The sequence below is a fragment of the Garra rufa genome, chromosome 2 (genome assembly GCF_049309525.1).
Source record: "Garra rufa chromosome 2, GarRuf1.0, whole genome shotgun sequence".
In the NCBI taxonomy this organism is placed as follows: domain Eukaryota; kingdom Metazoa; phylum Chordata; class Actinopteri; order Cypriniformes; family Cyprinidae; genus Garra; species Garra rufa.
In genome coordinates, this window is record NC_133362.1 from 48,869,102 (window position 1) to 48,889,558 (window position 20,457).

Here is a 20,457-nt window from a genome sequence, read left to right on the forward strand (position 1 = left end):
TACAGCAAAAATGTAATATTTGTCCTATTTAAAATAACTGTTTTTTTTTTATTTGAATATATTCTAAAATGTAATTTATTCCTGTGATCAAAGCTGAATTCTCAGCATCATTACTGCAGTCTTCAGTGTTACATGATCCGCCAGAAATTATTCTAATATTCAGATTTTCTGCTAAAAAAAATTATTATTATTATGTTGAAAACAGCAGAGTAGAATCTTTTCAGGTTTCTTTGATGAATAGGACGTTCAGATGAGCAGCATTTATCTGAAATAGAACTTTTTTGTAAGATTATATGTCTTTTTCACTTTTAATCAATTTAAAGCATCCCTGCTAAATAAAAGCATTAATTTATTTTCTTATCATTTCTCCCCTCCCCTCCCAAAAAAGCTTAATCATCAAATAATCCTGAAAAAAATGTATCTTAACTGTTTTAAATATTGATAGTAATTTTAATTACAAAAATGTTTCTTGAGCAGCCAATCAGAATATTAGAATGATTTCTGAAGGATCATGTGACACTGAAGACTGCAGTAATGATGCTGAAAATTCAGCTTTGATCACAGGAATAAGTTAAATTTTTAAATATATTCAAATAAAAAGTTATTTTAAATAGTAAAAATGTTACTTTTTTATTGTTTTGCTGTACTTTATATCAAATAAATGCAGGCTTGGTGAGCAGAAGAGACTTCTATTTAAAAAAAAAAAAAAAAAAGATCATACTGTTCAAAAACTTTTGACTGGTAGTGTACTGTGATACAAAAGTGTATATAATCCTGTCATTATTATTGTTCAGTCTTGTGGTCAGTCTGTCTTAAACGTGCATTTTTGTCGATAAGTGAATTTTTTTTTTTTCCTCAACAATAGCACATTGATATATCTTTGTGGAAATGTCAGAACTCTCAAATCAAAATTTAAACGGAAAATACTAAAAATCGTCTGTTTCCGGGAACAGTGAGCTCAGGCCAGCGTAGCGTTGTTCGCGTGACTCTGGTAACCATAGTAACCGCGGTGTCCTGACTCGGCTGCCGTAGCCCGTGTTCGGAAACCCCGCGCCATCAGATGAGCGATGATGAAGTGAAAGACACACAAGATGGCGACGATCGGCGGATAGACAAACATTCACGTAAACACTCGAACGATTCGACCCGTTTCGCGCTAATCCGAGATATAACCGACATCTGAACACGGTTAAAGGCGACAGCGGGCGGTTCAGGCGAGCGTCTGAGGATCATGAGGCCGAGAGCGCGGCTGTTGTTCGGATCGGATTGTCTGACGCTCGGCTCATTCTGAGGGTTAACGTTAGCTGCTTTCCCGAGTTTAGGATGACTAATAGCAGAGATTAGAGCACGCGGGTGTTCGCTGGTTTCTGATATAAACTGTGATATTAATCGGATCCAGGCTTTGTGTGGATTAGCAGGCTAACTAGTAGCGTCCGAATGACTGGAACCCGGCTGCGTGGATGTGAGGGGAGTCAGTGCTAGTTTTGTGGGCTAACTATGCGTCAGGACTGCTAGTGTTGGTTAAGCGCGTTGAGGTTCGGTTAGTGCGGTAAAGATGAGTGACACCCGGCGGCGGGTGAAGGTGTACACGCTGAACGAGGAGCGGCAGTGGGAAGACCGGGGCACGGGGCATGTGTCCTCCTCATACACGGAGTCTCTGAAGGGGACAGCGCTCACGGTCACCGCCGAGGCGGACGGTAAGAGACGCTTCACTGCTGCACACACCGCCACTGTGGAGGAGCTCCTCTGATGAAGTGTGTTTGCTTCTTCTGTAGGGTCTCTGTTGCTGGAGTCCAAGATCAACCCCAACACTGCGTATCAGAAACAGCAGGTGAGTTCAGCAGCTTCACACAAATACAGCAGCACCTGTCTGGAGGTTCTGACCGCTGTGGTGTTTGTTTCCTCAGGACACGCTCATCGTCTGGTCCGAAGCGGAGAACTACGACCTGGCTCTGAGTTTCCAGGAGAAAGCTGGCTGTGATGAGATCTGGGAGAAGATCTGTCAGGTGGGTCTATCTCGGAAGGCCCTTAAGCCGATGTTAAGTCTCAAAGACCTTGTTCACTTTTAGAACAAAAATGTACAGATCATTTACTCACCCCCTTGTCATCCAAGATGTTCATGTCTTTCTTTCTGCAGTTGTAAAAAAAATGTTTCTTGAGGAAAATATTCCAGTAATTTTTTTTTATAGTGGTCTTCTCTTGTGCCCTTGAGTTTGAACTTCCAAAATGCAGTTTAAATGCAGCTTTAAAGGACTGAGATCCCAGCTTAGAAAGAAGGATCTTATCTAGTGAAACAATCTGTCATTTTCTAAACAAATTGTTCATTTATATACTTTTAAACCTCAAAAGCTCGTCTTGTCTAGCTCTGTGTGAACCATGTACTCCGGTTCAAGACAGTTAGGGTATGTGGAAAAACTCCCATCTCGTTTTCTCCTCTAACTTTAAAATCAGCCTACATCGCTGCAGAAGCACCGACCCAGTGTTTGTAAACAGTCTGTAAACACCCTTAACAAAAAAAGGTAAAACAGCAAAGTTGAAGTTGGAGGAGAAAATGAGATGCCCTAACACTGTGTCCTAACTACACACGACACAATTTTTTCAGCGATAAGCAATTTGGCCGCCCACACCAGATGCAGCGCAACAGAATCACAGCCTTTCAGAAGCACACTCCCAACGAATTGGACAAGTTTATAATTTAGTTCATAAATATTAAACCTTTTTTAGATTATTAAAACTGCATACTAAGTGACTGATACGTCTATGCCACGGAAAACACTTGTTGGTTTGTATTAGGCTTGCCACGATAGACGGTGTTGACGGTGTTACCGGTTTTAAGACGCAACACCGGTGACATCACTTTTCCACCGTGACACCGTCTCCACTTTTTTTTTTTTTTTTTATTAAATATTTATTTGAATTGAATGGAAAATATCATTCTAAATAATTTACTTAAGACGAGAGCATGCAATATAATTGAAAAAAAAAAAAACTGAACATAGCTACAATGCGTCATATTTCATTTATCACGTGAGGAGTTCGCGCTTACATATAATAAACAGCGTAAAAGTTAAGCATGTTTGTCCGAGCACAGGGCACTCCTCCTGCCCAGGGAGAGGGATGCTGAAAACAAGAGATGAAGGTAAGACTGGTTGGCTATTTAAAGGGATTCTCTTGTAATGCTTGTATACGGAGTGTGATTGCTGATAGTGAATTGGCCGTGTTAATTATCTGTGCGAAGAGTCAAATTTACAGAAAGAGAATGGTGGACGATTTAGTGTCCAAAAGCACCTGTTTGGCAATATTTTGGGTTCAAAGTTTTTTTTTGTTTTTTGTTTTTTTTGTAGTTTCGTTGTCGTCCATTAAAACAATTGACGCCGAATTGCCAATTCCCGCAAAACTGAAAGTGAAAGTATAATACGCACGCATTTATAAGCTATTTAAAAGCAGAAAAAAGAGCAAACCCCCACCCCACGGTGATACCGGTATTACCGGTGTTGTCACGTGCCGATTAACCGGTGGGGAAATTTCCTCATCGTCACAACCCTAGTTTGTATTGAGTTCACAGTTTTAACGTGTTTGTTTGCTTAAATCCATTTTCATAATCTGAGGTGAACTATCTGAAGTTGCTTTCAGTATGACACACAATGTGATATTCAAACTCACATTAGACACTTTTAACATTTGAATAAAACACATAATCAGTACCTGAGATTATAATTGCCATAGTTTGTATGTTGTTGTTCCAGCTGCGACAAAATAGAGATGTTGTGTGTCGCCGGCACACCGCCGTAAGTGTCTCGAACCGGAGTACACATCACAGAGCTAGACAAAGACCAGCATTTGGGGTTAAAAAGTATATAAATAAAAAGTTTTTTTGGGAAAATAACTAATCGTTTCGCTAGATAAGACCCTTCTTTCTCGGCTGGGATCGTTTAGAGCCTTTTTGAAGCTGCGTTTAAACAGCATTTTGGAAGTCAGAGAATCATAGAAGTCCACTGTATGGAGAACATCCCTGAAATGTTTTTCTCAAGAAGCGTAAGGAACGTTTCCATACAGATTTGCCCAAAACTTTGGCAATATTTTATAAATGTAGGTTAAAAAGTATTGCGAAATGACAACGTTTCCATTAACCGATGTTATGTACCTAAAACACAATTTTTTCCTCTTGTGATAAGTCATGGTCATTTTGGTTATATTTAATCAAATGTGATCTGTAAATGCGGAAAAAAAAACCTTTCAATTGCTTTTTTGCGAAATATTCCTTTTTTCAAATTGCCTGAAAAACCACCTCATGCGAGCATAAAAACTTTTTTTTGCGATATATGGGTGTTTTTGCGTCCATTAGGTGTATTTTCAATTCGCAATTTAAAGGGTAATGGAAATGCCGCTACAGTTTCTTTACGACTGAAGAAAGAAAGACGTGAACATCTTGGATGACGAGGGGCTGAGTACATTATCTGTAACTTTTAGTTCTGGAAGTGAGCTTCTCCTTTAACTTTGTGTTTGGTGTTCAGGTGCAGGGCAAAGATCCGTCGGTGGAGATCACGCAGGACCCCATCGATGAGTCGGAGGAGGAGCGGTTCGAGGAGATGCCGGAGACCGGTCACCTGGTGGAGCTGCCGCCCTGCGAGCCGGGCCGACTAGAGGAGATCGCCGAGCTGGTGACGTCCGTGCTGTCGTCGCCCATCCGGCGGGAGAAGCTGGCGATGGCCCTGGTCGGCACGGGCTACATCAAGAAGCTGCTGCAGCTGTTCAGGACGTGCGAGGAGGCGGACGACCGCGAGGGCCTGCACCACCTGTACGAGATCGTGCGCGGCGTGCTCTTCCTCAACAAGGCCACGCTGTTCGAGGTGATGTTCGCCGACGACTGCATCATGGACGTGGTGGGCTGTCTGGAGTACGACCCGGCGCTGCTGCAGCCCAAGAGACACCGCGAGTTCCTCACCAAGACGGCCAAGTTCAAAGAGGTGATTCCCATCACGGACTCGGAGCTCCGGCAGAAGATCCACCAGACCTACCGCGTGCAGTACATCCAGGACATCATCCTGCCCACGCAGTCCCTCTTCGAGGAGAACTTCCTGTCCACGCTGTCCTCCTTCATCTTCTTCAATAAAGTGGAGATCGTCAGCATGCTGCAGGTGCGTCCTTTCACGTCCGCTGATGTTCTTGTGTGCTCATTATCTAGAGAAGAAAAGGGTTTTTGTGCTTTGTGTTTGAGTAATTCAGAAGAAAAACCTCATCGTGAGTGATCTGTCCGCTCAGCTGATGATTGATTTTGTGGTCAGATCATGAACATAGGACAAAAATGAGTTAATGCAACAGTGTAACTGCACACTTTTGTTTGGTTGGTGTGGTGTTTGGGTGAATCTTGATTTCTCTGAGGGTGTGCTGTGATCTCATCACAGGGTTTCTGCTTTCACACATTTCTGTTTGTTCTTTGCTAAACCCAGCTGTAGAGCTTCAGGTCGCTTGGAATATACAGCACAAGCTGCCCAGGGTTGCATCTTTTTTTTCTCAATGATTCACTATTCACTGCCATTATATAATCAACCCAAGTATGATTTTAATTTCTTGTTTGTCTGTATTTCTCATTTTTAGTGAGCTGTCCCTGTAGCAGTGTTATAGCTCATAACTCACAAGTGTTCCTCTTATGCAAACATTAGCATCATCTTAAACAGTTCACTAGGTCAAACATGGCTTTCAGTTTCAAAACTTTCCCACACTTCAAAATATTAGGCCTTGTTCAGACTGTCAGCTAAAAAAAATGCATATCCAAATATTATCCATTTTCTTTTTATTTTTCAACTTAAGAAAAAAGTTAAGAATTTATTCCCAAAAATTCTTAATGTTCTTAACCTTTTTTCTTAAGATTGTTCTTAAGACAAAACATAAGAAGAATTTAAATTATTGAAAAGAATCTTCTTCAAAAACCATTGTAAAGAATTCTTAATGTTGGGCTGGCCTTAAACTTGTTTTAAATCCCAAATGATATAAGGAATTTATAGTTGTTGTTTTTTTTCCAAATGAATCATATGTAAGCATTGCAACAACACTCTGCATATAACACATAGGAGGACTATTAGTAGGGATGTGGTGTGTTTTCTGAAGTGACAGTGATGACTGATAATGGAAACAGTGACCAGTCATGATTAATGATCAATTCAAAATTAAGTAACAGCTCTGCAGAAACGAGTCAGATAGGAGCTCATTTTTAATTTTATCCTATAAACATTGTAGCAGTGCGGACACACAAGCGTTGAGGAAGAGAGCACCAAAAACTGCACAAAGAAAGAAAGAGCTTGAGACAGGCTCTTTAAAAGAAACTGTTCAAAAACATGGCTCATTAAAAAACAGAAAGCCAAGCATCATTCAAGCTGGTTGCAGCAAAAATATTGTGCTCACCTATTATTTGGGCTATGATTATTGGAGTAATCTTTAGGAAGTGCAAAAAGACGATCCTTGAAGTGAGTTTATGAGTGTCTTCAGCCATGTACTGCGTCAGATAGACTGTCATTTTCTTCTTGAAGAGTTAGTTCACCCAAAAATAAATTCTGTCATTAGTTACTTACCCTCATGTTGATCCAAACCCATGAGACCTTCATTCATCTTCGTAACACAAATTAAGTCATTTTTGAGCTCTATGGAGGGATAGACAGCAAGGATACTACCATGGTCAAGGTCCAGAAAGTTAGTAAAGACCTTGTGAAAATAGTCCATTTGACATCAGTGGTTTAACCATCATTTATGAAGCCGTGAGAATTTTTTTTTTTTTTCAAGGAAAACAAATAATGACTTAATTCAACCATTTCTTCTTTCCCAGTACAGTTGTCCGCCATTACGAAGAGTACTGTGATGCATATCACACTATATCAGCAACATCACATGCATACGTCCTGGTGCTCTAACCCCTTCACCCACGTTCTTAAGAACATATTTGAGAACTTTTTAAGAGTTTTTCAAGAATTGCACTTTCAGAAAGATTTTCGTAAATCAGGATCCAGTTTTCTACAAATGCATCTTAGTATTGACACTCTGGCAGCTCAAATCCGACAAGTTGTAATTTGCACCACTCCTATTTTGACACACAGCAGTAACATCAAAAGCCCTAACAGAAATGCTGCTGAAGCATCTCCACTTGTCCTGCATGTGTTTTGAAAGCCTCGTCACATACACACACTTCATCATTACCAAAGCAACCCATCCAGATAGATAGATAATGTCTGGACATGTGAGATTGCTCACAGCGTGAAATACAAAGCAAAGCTTAAATAAAATGATGGCATAACTAGTTAGGGGTGGCACGGTACATGAAAAACAACCGAACCGTTCGGTTCGCTCGTCTCGGTTCGGTGCGTGTGTGCACCGCACGGTTCAACGGTTCAACGCATGCGCAATGTAGCCTCGTGAGTGTCCTTTTTGCGCGAAATAAGAGGTGTGTGTAGACATACACACAGTAAAAGTGGAGTGCTGCAGGTTACGTCACGTGTAGAAATGGCAAGTGGGAGAGATAAGGAAGGCTGCCCGGAGTTGGAAGATGCGTCAGATTATATGATATGCTGTTCATCCAACTTGGCTGTGCTTTCAATTTTATTAAAGGAAAGGATGAAGCTGATTGGTTGGTTCATGTCACATGGTCTGCGGAGAGCTTGCGGAATTTTGAAAAGTTGAGATGGTTTTTATCTCGATGCGGCACATACGCGCCTGGAAAAAACGAGCGTGCCGCAACGCGTCGCTTCCATTACGAGCGCATACCACGCGTCCACATTTGAAATAACAAACTTGAGTGCGCAAAAGAGGCTTCATGTGAACGGCCCCTTAGCCAGGTCCGGTGTGTGGGAACATTTTGGATTTCATCTTTATTTGTCAATTCATCTGAGAAGACATCACGCCAGTGTGTTGGTAGACATGCAAGTTAATTCTTCAGTTCAGTCTTTATGTGCTATAAAGGTAGCCTGGGTTTCCCCATCCTGCCTTGCGCAGCGCGATTTTATTCACGCTGCTAGTCTATCATGACGAATCATGACGAAGTTATAACGTGGTCTGGCGTTAGCCAGGCTACTAAAAAGGCACACAAATTCCTGTAGAGATACACATTGTCCTGTTTTTGCCAAATAAATGAAAAGCATGTCATCAATGTCTTCTCTCTTGCTGTATCAAATCTCCCCTAGCTTTCCTCAGAGATGGTCTCAATAATGTCAAGTCCAGTTCAGTTTGTGCATTATTACATGATATAACTTTTTTTTTAATAATGTATCCTAAATTGTGGATAATCAAGCTACATTTCATATGCCAAAGTAAACTTCTGGAGTGTTAAAGATTAAAATGAAAAATAAAAACCGTACAGAACCGAAAACCGTGACCCTAAAACCGCAATACGAACCGAACCGTGGGTTTTGTGAACCGTGCCACCCCTATTGACAACCGTATGTCGAAGTAATAATTGAGTGTTGTATGTTTATATGTGCTAAAATCCTGCTAAGATGTCAGCTTTGCTCATACTGTATTATTGAGTTTTTTCTAGGGCTGCACGATAAATCGAATGCGATTGTGAGGCGCGTTTAGTCATTGAAGCCGGTTCTTTGATTAGTAGTAAATCTCCATCACGTGCGTTCAGCTGGAGTGTTCAGAAGCGTAAATCACTGACAAGCTACGCCGAATCGCGCTAAAAATCGAATTCGATTTTGAGTGCGATTTGGCGTAGCTTGTCAGTGATTTACGTGTCTGTGTATTATTTTCTGCTCCAGCTGAACGCACGTGATGGAGATTTACTACTAATCAAAGTACCGGCTTCACTGACTAAACGCGCCTCACAACATCGTGCCATTAATTGTGCAGCCCTGTTATAATACCAATAGACTTTGGCTGTGTTTACACTTGTGGCTTTTCATTTTAAAACGATCCTAGTCTACACTGGCATTTTCACTTTGTTTCAGAAATAATCTCCGTCCCCGCTAGACAACTGAAAACACATGTCACCTGACCGTTCAGACTGTATCAAGGGTGTTTTAATTGAAGAGAAGTTTCCCATAATAAAATTGACTGTTGTTCCTTGGGGTGTCAAAATACTGTTTTTTTTTTTTTCTTTGCAATTTAAAGGTTACTTTTCTTAAATGAGATGCAACAAATGAGCATGATGTCATTGTTTACACAGTCGGCGAGGATATGCAGAATGATTGTGCTCAGCCAAGCCATCGTTTTCAGAAGTCTCCGTTTTGGTTTGTTAACACTGAAACTTTTTCAAACTAACTTTTTAAAAAAAAAACTAAAATCAGCGTTTTCAAAAGTAGGGTAAACGATTAAGTTATGCATTTTAAAATGAAAACGCACTAGTGTAAACGTAGCCTTTGAGTTGCACTCACAGTTGATGCTTCCACCCATCTGGCCTATAGGATATCATGAACTATGAATGTCGTTAATGGATCAATCAATAATAAATTAAAACAGCAGCGTCAGATGAATAAGAGCATATGTTCAGAGTGAAGGTGTTGAAGAGGTTTCCTGTGAGTGTCAGTCTGAATCATGTGCTGTTCTCCTGCAGTTGTGTAATGCTGTCTGTGTGTTCGTTTCAGGAGGATGAGAAGTTCCTGACAGAGGTGTTTGCTCAGCTCACAGATGAAGCCACGGAGGACAGCAAGAGGAGAGAGCTGGTACATCACACACACACACACACACACACACACACACACACACACACACACACACACACACACACACACACACACACACACACACACAATAAACCGGTCACACAGAGCAGGGTTTGACACCTGTCTCCTCTACGTCTGCAGGTGAACTTCTTCAAGGAGTTCTGTGCTTTCTCACAAACACTGCAGCCACAGAACAGAGACGCCTTCTTCAAGACGCTGGCCAGTCTGGGCATTTTACCGGCGCTGGAGATCGTGATGGTGAGTGAGCCGCTCCTGAATGCAGGAAGTGACTTTCCTCGGCTCAGCTGACGTCTGTCTCACGTGTTGGTGTTGTTGTTTTGAAGGGCATGGATGACGTCCAGGTGAAGGCCGCGGCCACAGATATCTTCTCCTACCTGGTGGAGTTCAGTCCATCTATGGTGCGCGAGTTCGTCATGCAGGAGCCGCAGCAGGCCGACGACGTGAGTGTCATCATTTCCCTGTGTGTTTGACGCATTTTCAGGAATACCGCACCAGTGTTTAAGTGTTAGATGAGTGAAGAGCTGCTGTACAAGTCTTCATGTATTTAAAAACACATGCCTGACTCATAAGTTTTCATTTAATCAGAAGGTTTTGGTGTGAAGACTAAAAGATGTAGCTGTAGCATGTTATATAAAGTGTGAACATGAGCAGGATAGAGATGAAGACATTGATGTGGATCAGTTGTGTCTCAGAGCTGAAGTGTGGATGTTTGCAGTATGACAGGTTACAGCTGCACTCTTCAGGATTCATGAGCTGCAGACGTTTCATTTAAGGTCATTTTCAGGCTTGATGTCGAAATACAACAGCACTTCTATATCTTTAATGTCTGTGGCAGATCCCTTGCTGTTTAATGCTTTAGTGTTGATACAGGTTTAATTTAGATTTCAGGTAATGTCACTTTTTCTTGAAAGCATTGTTCGCCCAAAAATAAAGGAAAAAACTTGTGGTTTCAAACCCATAAGATTTTTGTTCATCTTTAAATCACAAAAGCAGGTATTTTTAGGCCTGGTTTCATGGACAGGGCTTAGACTAAGCCAGAATTAGGCCATAGTTCAATTAGGACATTTAAGTAATTTTTGTAAACCTGCTTAGAAAAAAAAAAACATTACTAGTGTGCATCTTGAGACAAAACAAAGGCACTTTCAGTTGAAACAACATAGATTTACAAATTTACATTTTAGTCTAGGAATAGGCTTGAGCCTTGTCTGTGAAACTAAGATTATTATTTTTTATATATATATTTGTCCATTGCAGGTCAACACTTTGATGCATATAAAGATGAAAACATTGTCAAATAAATCCATATAAATGAAGTGGTTTAATCTGAAGGGACATGATTGCTATAATCAACTGTTTTCATTTAGGATTTTACTGATGTATAAACATTGATCAACGTGAAGCTCCTCATGTATAATGTACAGATGCTCAGCTTTACTTCTGCCTGTGTTGATCAGTATTTATGTGTGAATACTGGAAACTGTACATAGATCCCTCTCACTTCATACATTCATATTAAAGGTTCAAATCTATTAAATAAGTCTGAGTTATTAAAATCTTGTGTGTGCTCAAACTCTACCAAATTGATTTCTCTTTTGCGTCGTCATGCTTTTCAAATTTATCCATGCATCTTTTTCAAAATGTAACTCTCGTATTAGTGTTAGATTCTGCTGTATTTGGCTGAGCAGTGGTTTGGATGGCTCACTAATGTATTAGATTTCTTGATACATAAAATAAGTAAGCTTGACCAGAGTTCTTGTGGAGAGAAGAATTTATTGACTGTAACAGGTCTTCAACAGCGATGCTAGCTTGTCGGTCTTCAAGCACCTTAACCTGTGTAAGGGTCCTAGCTTCTCCATAGGTTCTCCATAGCTCCTTCCCAAAATTCTGTCTGTAAGACTGAACTTTATACCTAGAAACAATAGATACTGTCTGGACCTCCCGCTGGAGATCCTGCAGTCTAGAAGTAGTTCCAGAGGAGTACTGTTCTTTTGTTGTTCTAAATATATGGACCATTTGGTTCACACCTTTACAGACAGTTCCTGTTGATTGCATCTGGAGCACAGTCACATTGTAAATGCCTTTAAAGTTACACACAATCTTTCATTATAAGAACATGATCTGGATTTGTTTGCTATTTTGGTATCGTTCACAACTTCTGACAATTGAAATGTACATAATTGCATACCGTACCATACTGAGCTGAACCATACTGCTCAGTGAAACCAGCCATAACATGTTCAGCAAAATGTAGTATGTGTTTTGCTGCTTGAGCCAAGACACCACATTAAAGAATGTCAAAAACCACATTTACCTTTTGACTTATCCTAACCCTGATCATCAGTGAATGTTGTAATGGTGTGAGTAAAGTGTGTTCCTGTGTCTTTTAGGACGTCCTGCTGATTAACGTGGTGATCAAGCAGATGATCTGTGATTCGGACCCGGAGCTTGGCGGTGCGGTGCAGCTCATGGGGCTCCTGAGGACCCTCATCGACCCCGAGAACATGCTCGCTCCATCCAGTGTGAGTACAGTCTGACACGCTCACATCTGCTCACTAAACACTAATGATCTCACAGCAACAGTTTCACAAAAATGATCCCCTATGTCTGAATGAGACAAACATCCTCAATCATTTCTCTGTGTGTGTGTTTGGACAGAAAGCAGAGAAGAGTGAGTTTCTGAGTTTCTTCTATAAGTACTGTATGCATGTGCTGACGGCTCCACTGCTGGCCAACACCGCTGAAGAGGACCAAGGTGAGACACGCGCCAGCACGACTGCAGCAATGAGCTGTAAGTGATTGCACATGTGAATAAATGTGTCTGTCTGTCCACAGATCTGACAGAGGGAGCGGCTAACGTCAACCCCGTGTGTCCAGGTATCCGTCCGCTCTCACCTGTGCTCGCTCATGTCATGTCACTCACACGCGTGTGCTGGACTGATTGTGTTTATGTGCTGTGTGTCTCAGATAACTTCCAGACGGCGCAGCTGCTGGCTCTGATCCTGGAGCTGCTGACCTTCTGTGTGGAGCATCACACGTACCACATCAAGAACTACATCATGACCAAAGACCTGCTGAGGAGAGTGCTGACGCTCATGAACTCCAAACACACCTTCCTGGCGCTCTGTGAGTATCATTCGCACTGGTCACGTGTGTAAACCACAGATAACTGATCACCAGTGTTCATTTTGACAGCACATTTTAATTTGGTCTTGGTCTTTTGACTAGAATCTGAATTGTTTAAGTTTTAGTCTAGGTTTAGCCAACTAAGTAAGATTTTAGTCGATTGAATTTACAGTAGATTTAGTAAGCTAAAATCTAATAAGTTTAATATTAAGGTTTTATCATGATAGACACAGATTTAAAGGGATGGATCGGAGTAGAATTGACTTCATTGCTATGCACTCCGAAGCCCATCTAAATACCCCATCCGAAGTTTTTTTTGCCTTAGTCAAACATTTATGGAGATTATTAGAGTTTTTCGAATTGCTTGTTACAGGAGTGAATGGTACATGTGGTGTATCTCGTAAATTGCACCACTAAACGTGCAAGTAATCTTACCAAACTTGTACAGTAGTGTAAATAGGTTATGTACTCACAAAACGCTGCATCAGAACATTTGTAAGTCCACCATGAGTGTTTTAAAAACACGTTTTAGCCGATCCCTACTAGTCTCAAGATGTTACTATTCTAGGTTAACTAGAATTACGATGCGATTAAATGGCGCTTAACATACGCACATGAATTACACGCACATCGCTTCTCCACAATCAATATGAACTGAACTATAACATGAACTGATGATAAAGATCAGACATACAGCGGTAACATTATAGCAATATGACGGGTACAGAAAGATACATTCATTTACATTCAGGCACGCACATTTACCGCTCCCTGAAGATAGCAGAGAATGAAACCGAAAGTAAACTTGAACTTCTCCAACAGAACTACCGTCAGCGCTCTCTACACGCACAACTGTGTCACATGCACTACCCTTACAAAACGAATAAGGAATTTATTACATATTGACATATTTACATATCATTAAATAAATTAGCACAGTAGTATCGTGTATCGGCGATCTCACAGGCTGACGATAGGACGATATGAAAATTGTGTATATCGCCCAACACTAGAAATGAACACTGCTGATCACAATAGTGAGTTTGTGTGTGTGATCAGTAATGATGGTTGATTGTGAGCTGCTCTGGTGTGATCATGGTCCAGGTGCACTGCGCTTCTTGAGGAGAATCATCGGACTGAAGGACGAGTATTACAACCGCTACATCATGAAAGGAAACCTGTTTGAGCCGGTCATCAACGCGCTGCTGGACAACGGCACCAGATACAACCTCCTGAACTCAGCCATCATCGAGCTCTTCGAGTTCATCAAAGTGGTGAGTAGAGCCGTCTGGAAAACACAGTCATCCTCGTGACCTGCTTATGTCTGAGCGCTGTCTCTTCATCATCAGGAGGACATCAAATCTCTCATTGCACACATCGTGGATAACTTCTACAAGGCGCTGGAGTCCATCGAGTACGTGCAGACGTTCAAGGGTCTGAAGGGCCGCTACGAGCAGGAGAAGGAGCGGCAGAGCCGAGGACTCAGCAGGTGACCACAGCATTCATTTCTGCATTCATTCAGACCGACTGATGTGATCCTGTACTAACAGAGCAGTGAACCGCTCACAGGTATCGCAGGGACGCCCGTTCCTTTGAGGAGGATGAAGACATGTGGCTGGATGTAGACGAGGAAGAGGAGGACGTCGCCAACGCAGGCCTGGACAAGTGCAAGAGCGACTACGGGAAGTTCATGGAGAGCGAGAAAGGTACCTGTGCACTCAATCTCAGTGTTTCTGCTGGTCTTAATTTGGTACTCCACAAATTATGGCCTAGAAAGATCTTGAATTAGAGTCTTAAATTCAAAAGGTCATGGCATGAAAAGGTTGCATGCACTGCATAAAATAAATGTTTTCGTAAAAAGAATTTTTGTCTTGTTTTCCAGTACAAACACCTAAATATCCTTAAATCAAGATACCTTTACAAATAAGATACCTGAACAAATGTCTTGTTAACTTGTTTTCACTTGACTTTGATCAGTTTTCTTTGCTTCACCAGTAAATGTATCTTTAAGAGCCGCAGTAATACCACGCAGCACATGTGCAAATGCTAAACTAGCTGGGAACTCATTTCTGATAATACTCCGCCTGCTTCGGCCATATTACGGCAGCAAACTTCCTTGACTATTACGCCGGAATGGGAGTGTAGTTCCTAATCTTATCAGCCAAGAAACTCGCAGCTCTGCATTTCCACCGGTCTTAGTACACGATATAACTACAGAAGAGTCAAGTTTTAAATACAACAAATATGGAAACTCATTGGTCATTTTTGAACGTGATGCTATTGGTCTCTTAGGATTCAATGATCTTTGCTAAGCTATGCTAAAAGTGATATCGCCAGAACAGGAGAACGGCTGAATGGATTTCAAAACGGTAAAACTCAACTTATTAACTCGGGGGGAGTTGGAGAATGAGCCCATTTCCAAAAAAAGTGGAGTGTTCCTTTAACCCGAACTTTTATTTTGACTGGTTGCTGTGAAGATGTTCAAGTCTGTTTGTAGCCTATATGATATTGTAGCCTGTAAATTGTTTTAATGACTGGATTCTGTGGTTCCCCGTGTTTTCCGCATCGTGGAAAAAATAGGGCCCTATTATTGTCCGATTACTCGATTAATTGTTAGTGAGAGCCCTAGTTATTAATTAGACATTTACATTTAGAGACCATATTGATGTATTGTGTTCCACTCAGTATATTGCTTAAATTATGTTTACTAGGTCTTAAATGTCTTATTATTATTATTATTATTATTATTATTATTATTATTATTATTATTATTATAATATAATCTTCCTCTTTCTGCCATGTGTTTTCAGCTAAAGAGAGTCAGGACAAGGAGAACCAGCCCAAGCGGACGACGAGCAGCAGCTTCAAGTTTACCTTCTCTCATTCGGCAGGAGCGGCTAACGCGGCTAACGGCTCCAAACCTCCACCCTCCGCTTCCTCCAGCGGCACCAAGCCCGCAGCGCCACCGTCAGGACAGACGGCCCGGGTACGTCACGATCAGTGTTGGGGAGAATTACTTTTCAAAGTAATCCAGGTGGATGCTGCACACTGGTGGTGGATGAGGAGATACCCCTGACACTGTAAAGCGCTTTGAGTGTCTAGAAAAGCGCTATATAAATGTAACAAATTAATGCGTTACAATATTGAGTTACTCCCCACAAAAGTAACTAATTACATTACTTAGTTACTTTTTATGGAAAGTAATGTATTACTTTTGCATTACCTTTTAAATCTGGGCAGGGCTTGCTTGTTTATTTTAATATAAAAAGTTTTTGGCTGAATGTAAAAGCCTCATCACAGCAAAAGCCTCAGTCTTAGAGAAAAGTAAATTCAGGTCTGTACAGTAGACCACAGATGAACAAAAGTCAACTCTTCAGCAATAGAAAAAGGAAAACAAATGTTAGATTATCTTGAGTAATTTTTGCTCATTAGTATGGATGAATCGGATCATCGAAGGTCGGCAGCAAAGACATCGGTTCATAAAATGGGATTAAATACATAAAGGATATTTGTGTTATTGAACATATTTAATTATTGCAGGTTTGTGTTGAATTTCACTGTTTTGATTCATTTTGAAGAACACTGGATCTGTTTTTTAGTGAGTGAGATGAATTAATGCATGTTCACATTTATTCTAGAACTAAAGTAACATCTTACTCTTGATTTCTCTCAACATGGGGACAGGAGAGCTTTTGATCAATAAATGGGGGAAAAAGTAACTCAGATATTTTTTGTCAATTAAAAAGTAATGCGTTAATTTACTAGTTAGTTACTTGAAGTGTGTGTTGTCTTCTAAACCTGCCTGTGTTGATCAGACTGGACTGGTGGGGCTGGTGGACTACCCCGACGATGAAGACGAGGAGGAGAACGACGAAGAGGTGCAGGCGCCGCGCAAGAGGCCCCGTCTGGGCTCGTAAACCGAGGTTTCCTGCCGTGTGACGGTAGCGCCGTGCCCCGCCCGCCTGAAGAGGAGGAGCCGATCGCGGCGGCCGTCGTGCAGCAGGGGCTGATGGGAGCGCGCGCAGGCTAGCGGGACTAGCCGCTCTAATAAAGCTGGATTGGCTCAGACTCTGAAGAGCCGCCGTCGTAGCGGCTAACGTTTAGTGACGTCGGCGGATGCGGCCGCTTCCTTTTCTAATGACTTCTTCTGGACGTTTGTGATTTGTAATGATCGACAGGAGATCTCGCCGTTATTAACCTTTATAATCAGACGTCTGTAATTCAGGCTAGAAGGTGCAGCCATGCTGGTTTTAAGACACGTTAAATTGCAGTAAATGTTTTGATTTGTGTGACGCTGTCCGCTGAGATGTAGGATTGAGAGGACTGATCCGAGATCCGCTTGGGGCTCTTGTGTCTCGCCGAACGCCACAGAATACGGAGCGACGTCATAAACGAAGCGGATCGGACTCGACGGCCACGACTCTCAGATGGTTGAATTAATTATTAAAAGCTGTTTTTGTTTTTCCCCCTAATTTTGTACACTTTCCTACTAGCACCATCTCCGTTAAAGAGCATTTGTATAAATTTGATATTTTTTACAATTTTCAGATTAAATTTGGTCCTGCAATTAAACGGGTTTGTTTATTATTTTATGTTGAAATGAGTGTTTATTGATTAGTTCTGGCACAGTTCAGCAGAAGCTTTGTGGTTGGTACTGATGACTGATCAGTGATTCATCTTCTTCATGTGGGTCAAGTCCAGGATATAGGAGATGAGCTGAATCAAACACCCATATCAGGTCTTGGTCTGTCTCTAAACAGGGTTTCCACGTGTCCTGAAAAACCTAGAAAATTGATGACTAATTTTCCAGTCCTGCAAAACACATGGAAAATTGTAACTGGTAACTGGCCAGTTTCTGCTCCAAACACGCGATTAGCAATCAGCTCTTTTGTTTTATTTATTTTCAGCCGATCTCTGTTCCGGACTTGCACACAAATTTTATTGCAGGCATTTTCCAAAATTACATTTGTGTGGAAATATTATGAAGTCTGTAACAGGACATTAAAGGGGTCATCGGATGTCCATTTTCCACAAGTTCATATGATTCTTTAGGGTCTTAATGAAAAGTCTCTAATATACTTTGGTTAAAAATTCTCTATAGTGTAAAAAAACACCCATTTACCTTGTCAAAATCAGCTCTGCAAAATATCAGCTCATTTTATCACATGGTCCCTTTAAATGCAAATGAGCTCTGCTCGCCCCGCCCCTCTCTGCTGAGAGATTATGAGCCGTAATGTTTACTTTAGCCGCATTTAGCTGTGAAACTTGCTGACAAGCTCATTATTAAGAAAGGCCATTTGCAAATATGCATAAACCCTTGTACTCGCTTCTGCTGTGGATGAAGCTGCATCAGGAATGATTCACACGAACATAGACGCATATGTAGATCAGGATCGGCGCTTTCCTTTTAAAAACGGAAGTATCATTAATCCTCTGCGTCTTCAGCGGCTCAGATGTCGGGAGTAAATGACGACCGCTATGTTCATTATTACATCCAACAACAGAACACCTCAATCGCTCAATTAGAGTCTTCCTCTGCACCTGATTCACACAATGGCGATCAGAGTTGGACTGTTTGAGCTCGGTGAGGGCGGGGCTTAGGTACGACGCTCATGTCAATCAAATGTGTTTCACCACAACGACAAGAAGCTGAGAATGACCTGATTTTAAAAAGGGGATATTACTTTTAAAGATTAAAAACATACCACTGGGTGGATTTTTATCATTGTAGGGTGGTTGTGTACACAAACTGGCAACACACATTAATGTTCAAACTACATGGAAAAGTGAGTTTTGTGTCCGATAACCCCTATAACAAAACTCAGAGATTTTGAAGATGAAAGCAAAAAGGAGAAAATACTGGCAAAGCTAGCTAACTGTTCACGATGTGTGAAATATTGAAAGAATATCCATACGATTGAATTGAGGGGGTGTTTAAAGTATATGAATTTATCTCTGAGGGGAACTCGGAAAAGCTTAGGTGGTATTTTCTTTTCATCTTGCCACTGTATTATCTATATTAAAGTATTTAGGTGCAGTGCTGCTTTGTTTACAGCGGTAACCATGGAAACACTGTGTTGCTGCTGTCCCATAAGTGCCACCTGCTGGAGAGAGAGGGAAGATGCGCTCTCAATCAACCAGTCTGCTGTTCTTGTTTCCTGCAGATATTTTTACAAAATATTTTGCAAAGATAAAGTTGGACCATATTGTTTTTGCTTCAGATTTTAAAATTAGATCAGAAACTGCTCGTGTATGTAGAATCTTTCTTTGGATCGTAGGGCTGGACGATATGGCCAAAATGTATATAATAATATATTTCTTAATTTTGGTAAAACGATATAATCCTGATACTGATATGAAAAATATTTTAAAAAGCCTCAGAATTACTGCCAAGATACCACAAAAGGGCCCGTATTCACAAAACATCTTAAGGCTAAAAGTAGCTCATAACTTACCGATTTAGGAGAAAATCTTAAATAATGGGCTTGTCAGTCCTAAATTTAAGACTCCTAAATTTTTGCTCTAAAAGCAAAAAAAAAAAGTATTTCACAAAGCATATTAGCGTTACAACTAGCTTCTAAATCTGTGAAACATTAGGAGTAGTGAGGAGGTGTCCTGAGTCACTAAGACCAAAACCCAACTATCCTAAAATGGGAACTTAAACCTTGGAATTTCAACTTTTTAGAAAGACTCTGTATTTATTTGCACACATATGTTTTCCCACGCATTTTTTGGGGTTTTAGAGGTTGTCCCAACTCCAAATTTTCCTTTGAGTATATCCTTGTTTTCATTAACAAGTTGAGCAAGAAGTAACAGCTGTTCTTGCATCCAGGTTTTCTTTTAAGTTTGCGTATCTTACTATCAGCCATGATTATTCTATTCTGTTAATAAAAAGGCTGTTATATGCACATCAGCTAAATGTTTATGTGAAGCACACATGTAAAAGACTGACAATCATCTGAACATTTACTTGTTTGATCAGTGACACTTAGCCTGCATTTTAAAATCTTTATTTGAATATGGCAACATTGCGCTCTACAATATTTCTATGAACAAATCTCTGACAGAGACCCCTCCTCTATCAGCCAATCACAGTGTGCATAGTTAATAAGCATGCTGACATCATCCATAGCAACGAGCTCAACCCCGCCCCTCACTCTCAGCTTAAGACTTCTCTCTATTCCTCAGTAAAAGCTTGTCTCCGCAGCTTTGTTAATAGGTTTGAAAAGAAATAATTTTTTACTGCTATTTAGGAGAACTCTTAGTGGTAAGACAAAATGTTTTGTGAATACGGGCCCAGATGTCTATACAAACCTCCTTCTATAAAACTATATAAAATTAAAAAAAAAATGACAATGGTGAAATCACTGTCAAATAAACATAAGTGTTCCAGACTCACCTTATTAATATTAATATATTAACTAAACCAGGATAAAGAATACAAAAAGTGTTCAGAGTTGCTACAGAAAACAAGCAAAAACAGAAAAGCAACAACAAAAACATGCTGCTGGAGATGGGGTTATTGAAAATACCAAATTCATTGTCTGCCAGTAGGAGGCGCTTTTGGAGCGGCAGAAACATAAGTTTACCCGGCAACAGCTGTACACAAAGCAACACTGCGCTCATGAGCACCACTTTATCAGATTAAATAAAAATGCCATCGAAA

The 20,457-nt window shown here is 40.7% G+C and overlaps 1 protein-coding gene across 1 annotated transcript; it reads left to right on the forward strand.

Moving 5' to 3' along the window:
- Positions 1-1,070: 1,070 nt before the first annotated feature.
- On the forward strand, positions 1,071-17,363 carry LOC141326521 (serine/threonine-protein phosphatase 4 regulatory subunit 3-like). Its single transcript, XM_073835263.1, has 16 exons — positions 1,071-1,697; positions 1,776-1,831; positions 1,908-2,006; positions 4,515-5,138; positions 9,570-9,647; positions 9,789-9,905; positions 9,992-10,108; positions 12,056-12,187; positions 12,324-12,420; positions 12,501-12,542; positions 12,633-12,791; positions 13,896-14,065; positions 14,141-14,280; positions 14,361-14,497; positions 15,602-15,777; positions 16,607-17,363. Exons 1-16 carry the CDS (start codon positions 1,556-1,558, stop codon positions 16,706-16,708), a joined length of 2,388 nt encoding a protein of 795 aa, XP_073691364.1. The 5' UTR covers positions 1,071-1,555; the 3' UTR covers positions 16,709-17,363.
- The last annotated feature ends 3,094 nt before the right edge of the window (positions 17,364-20,457 follow it).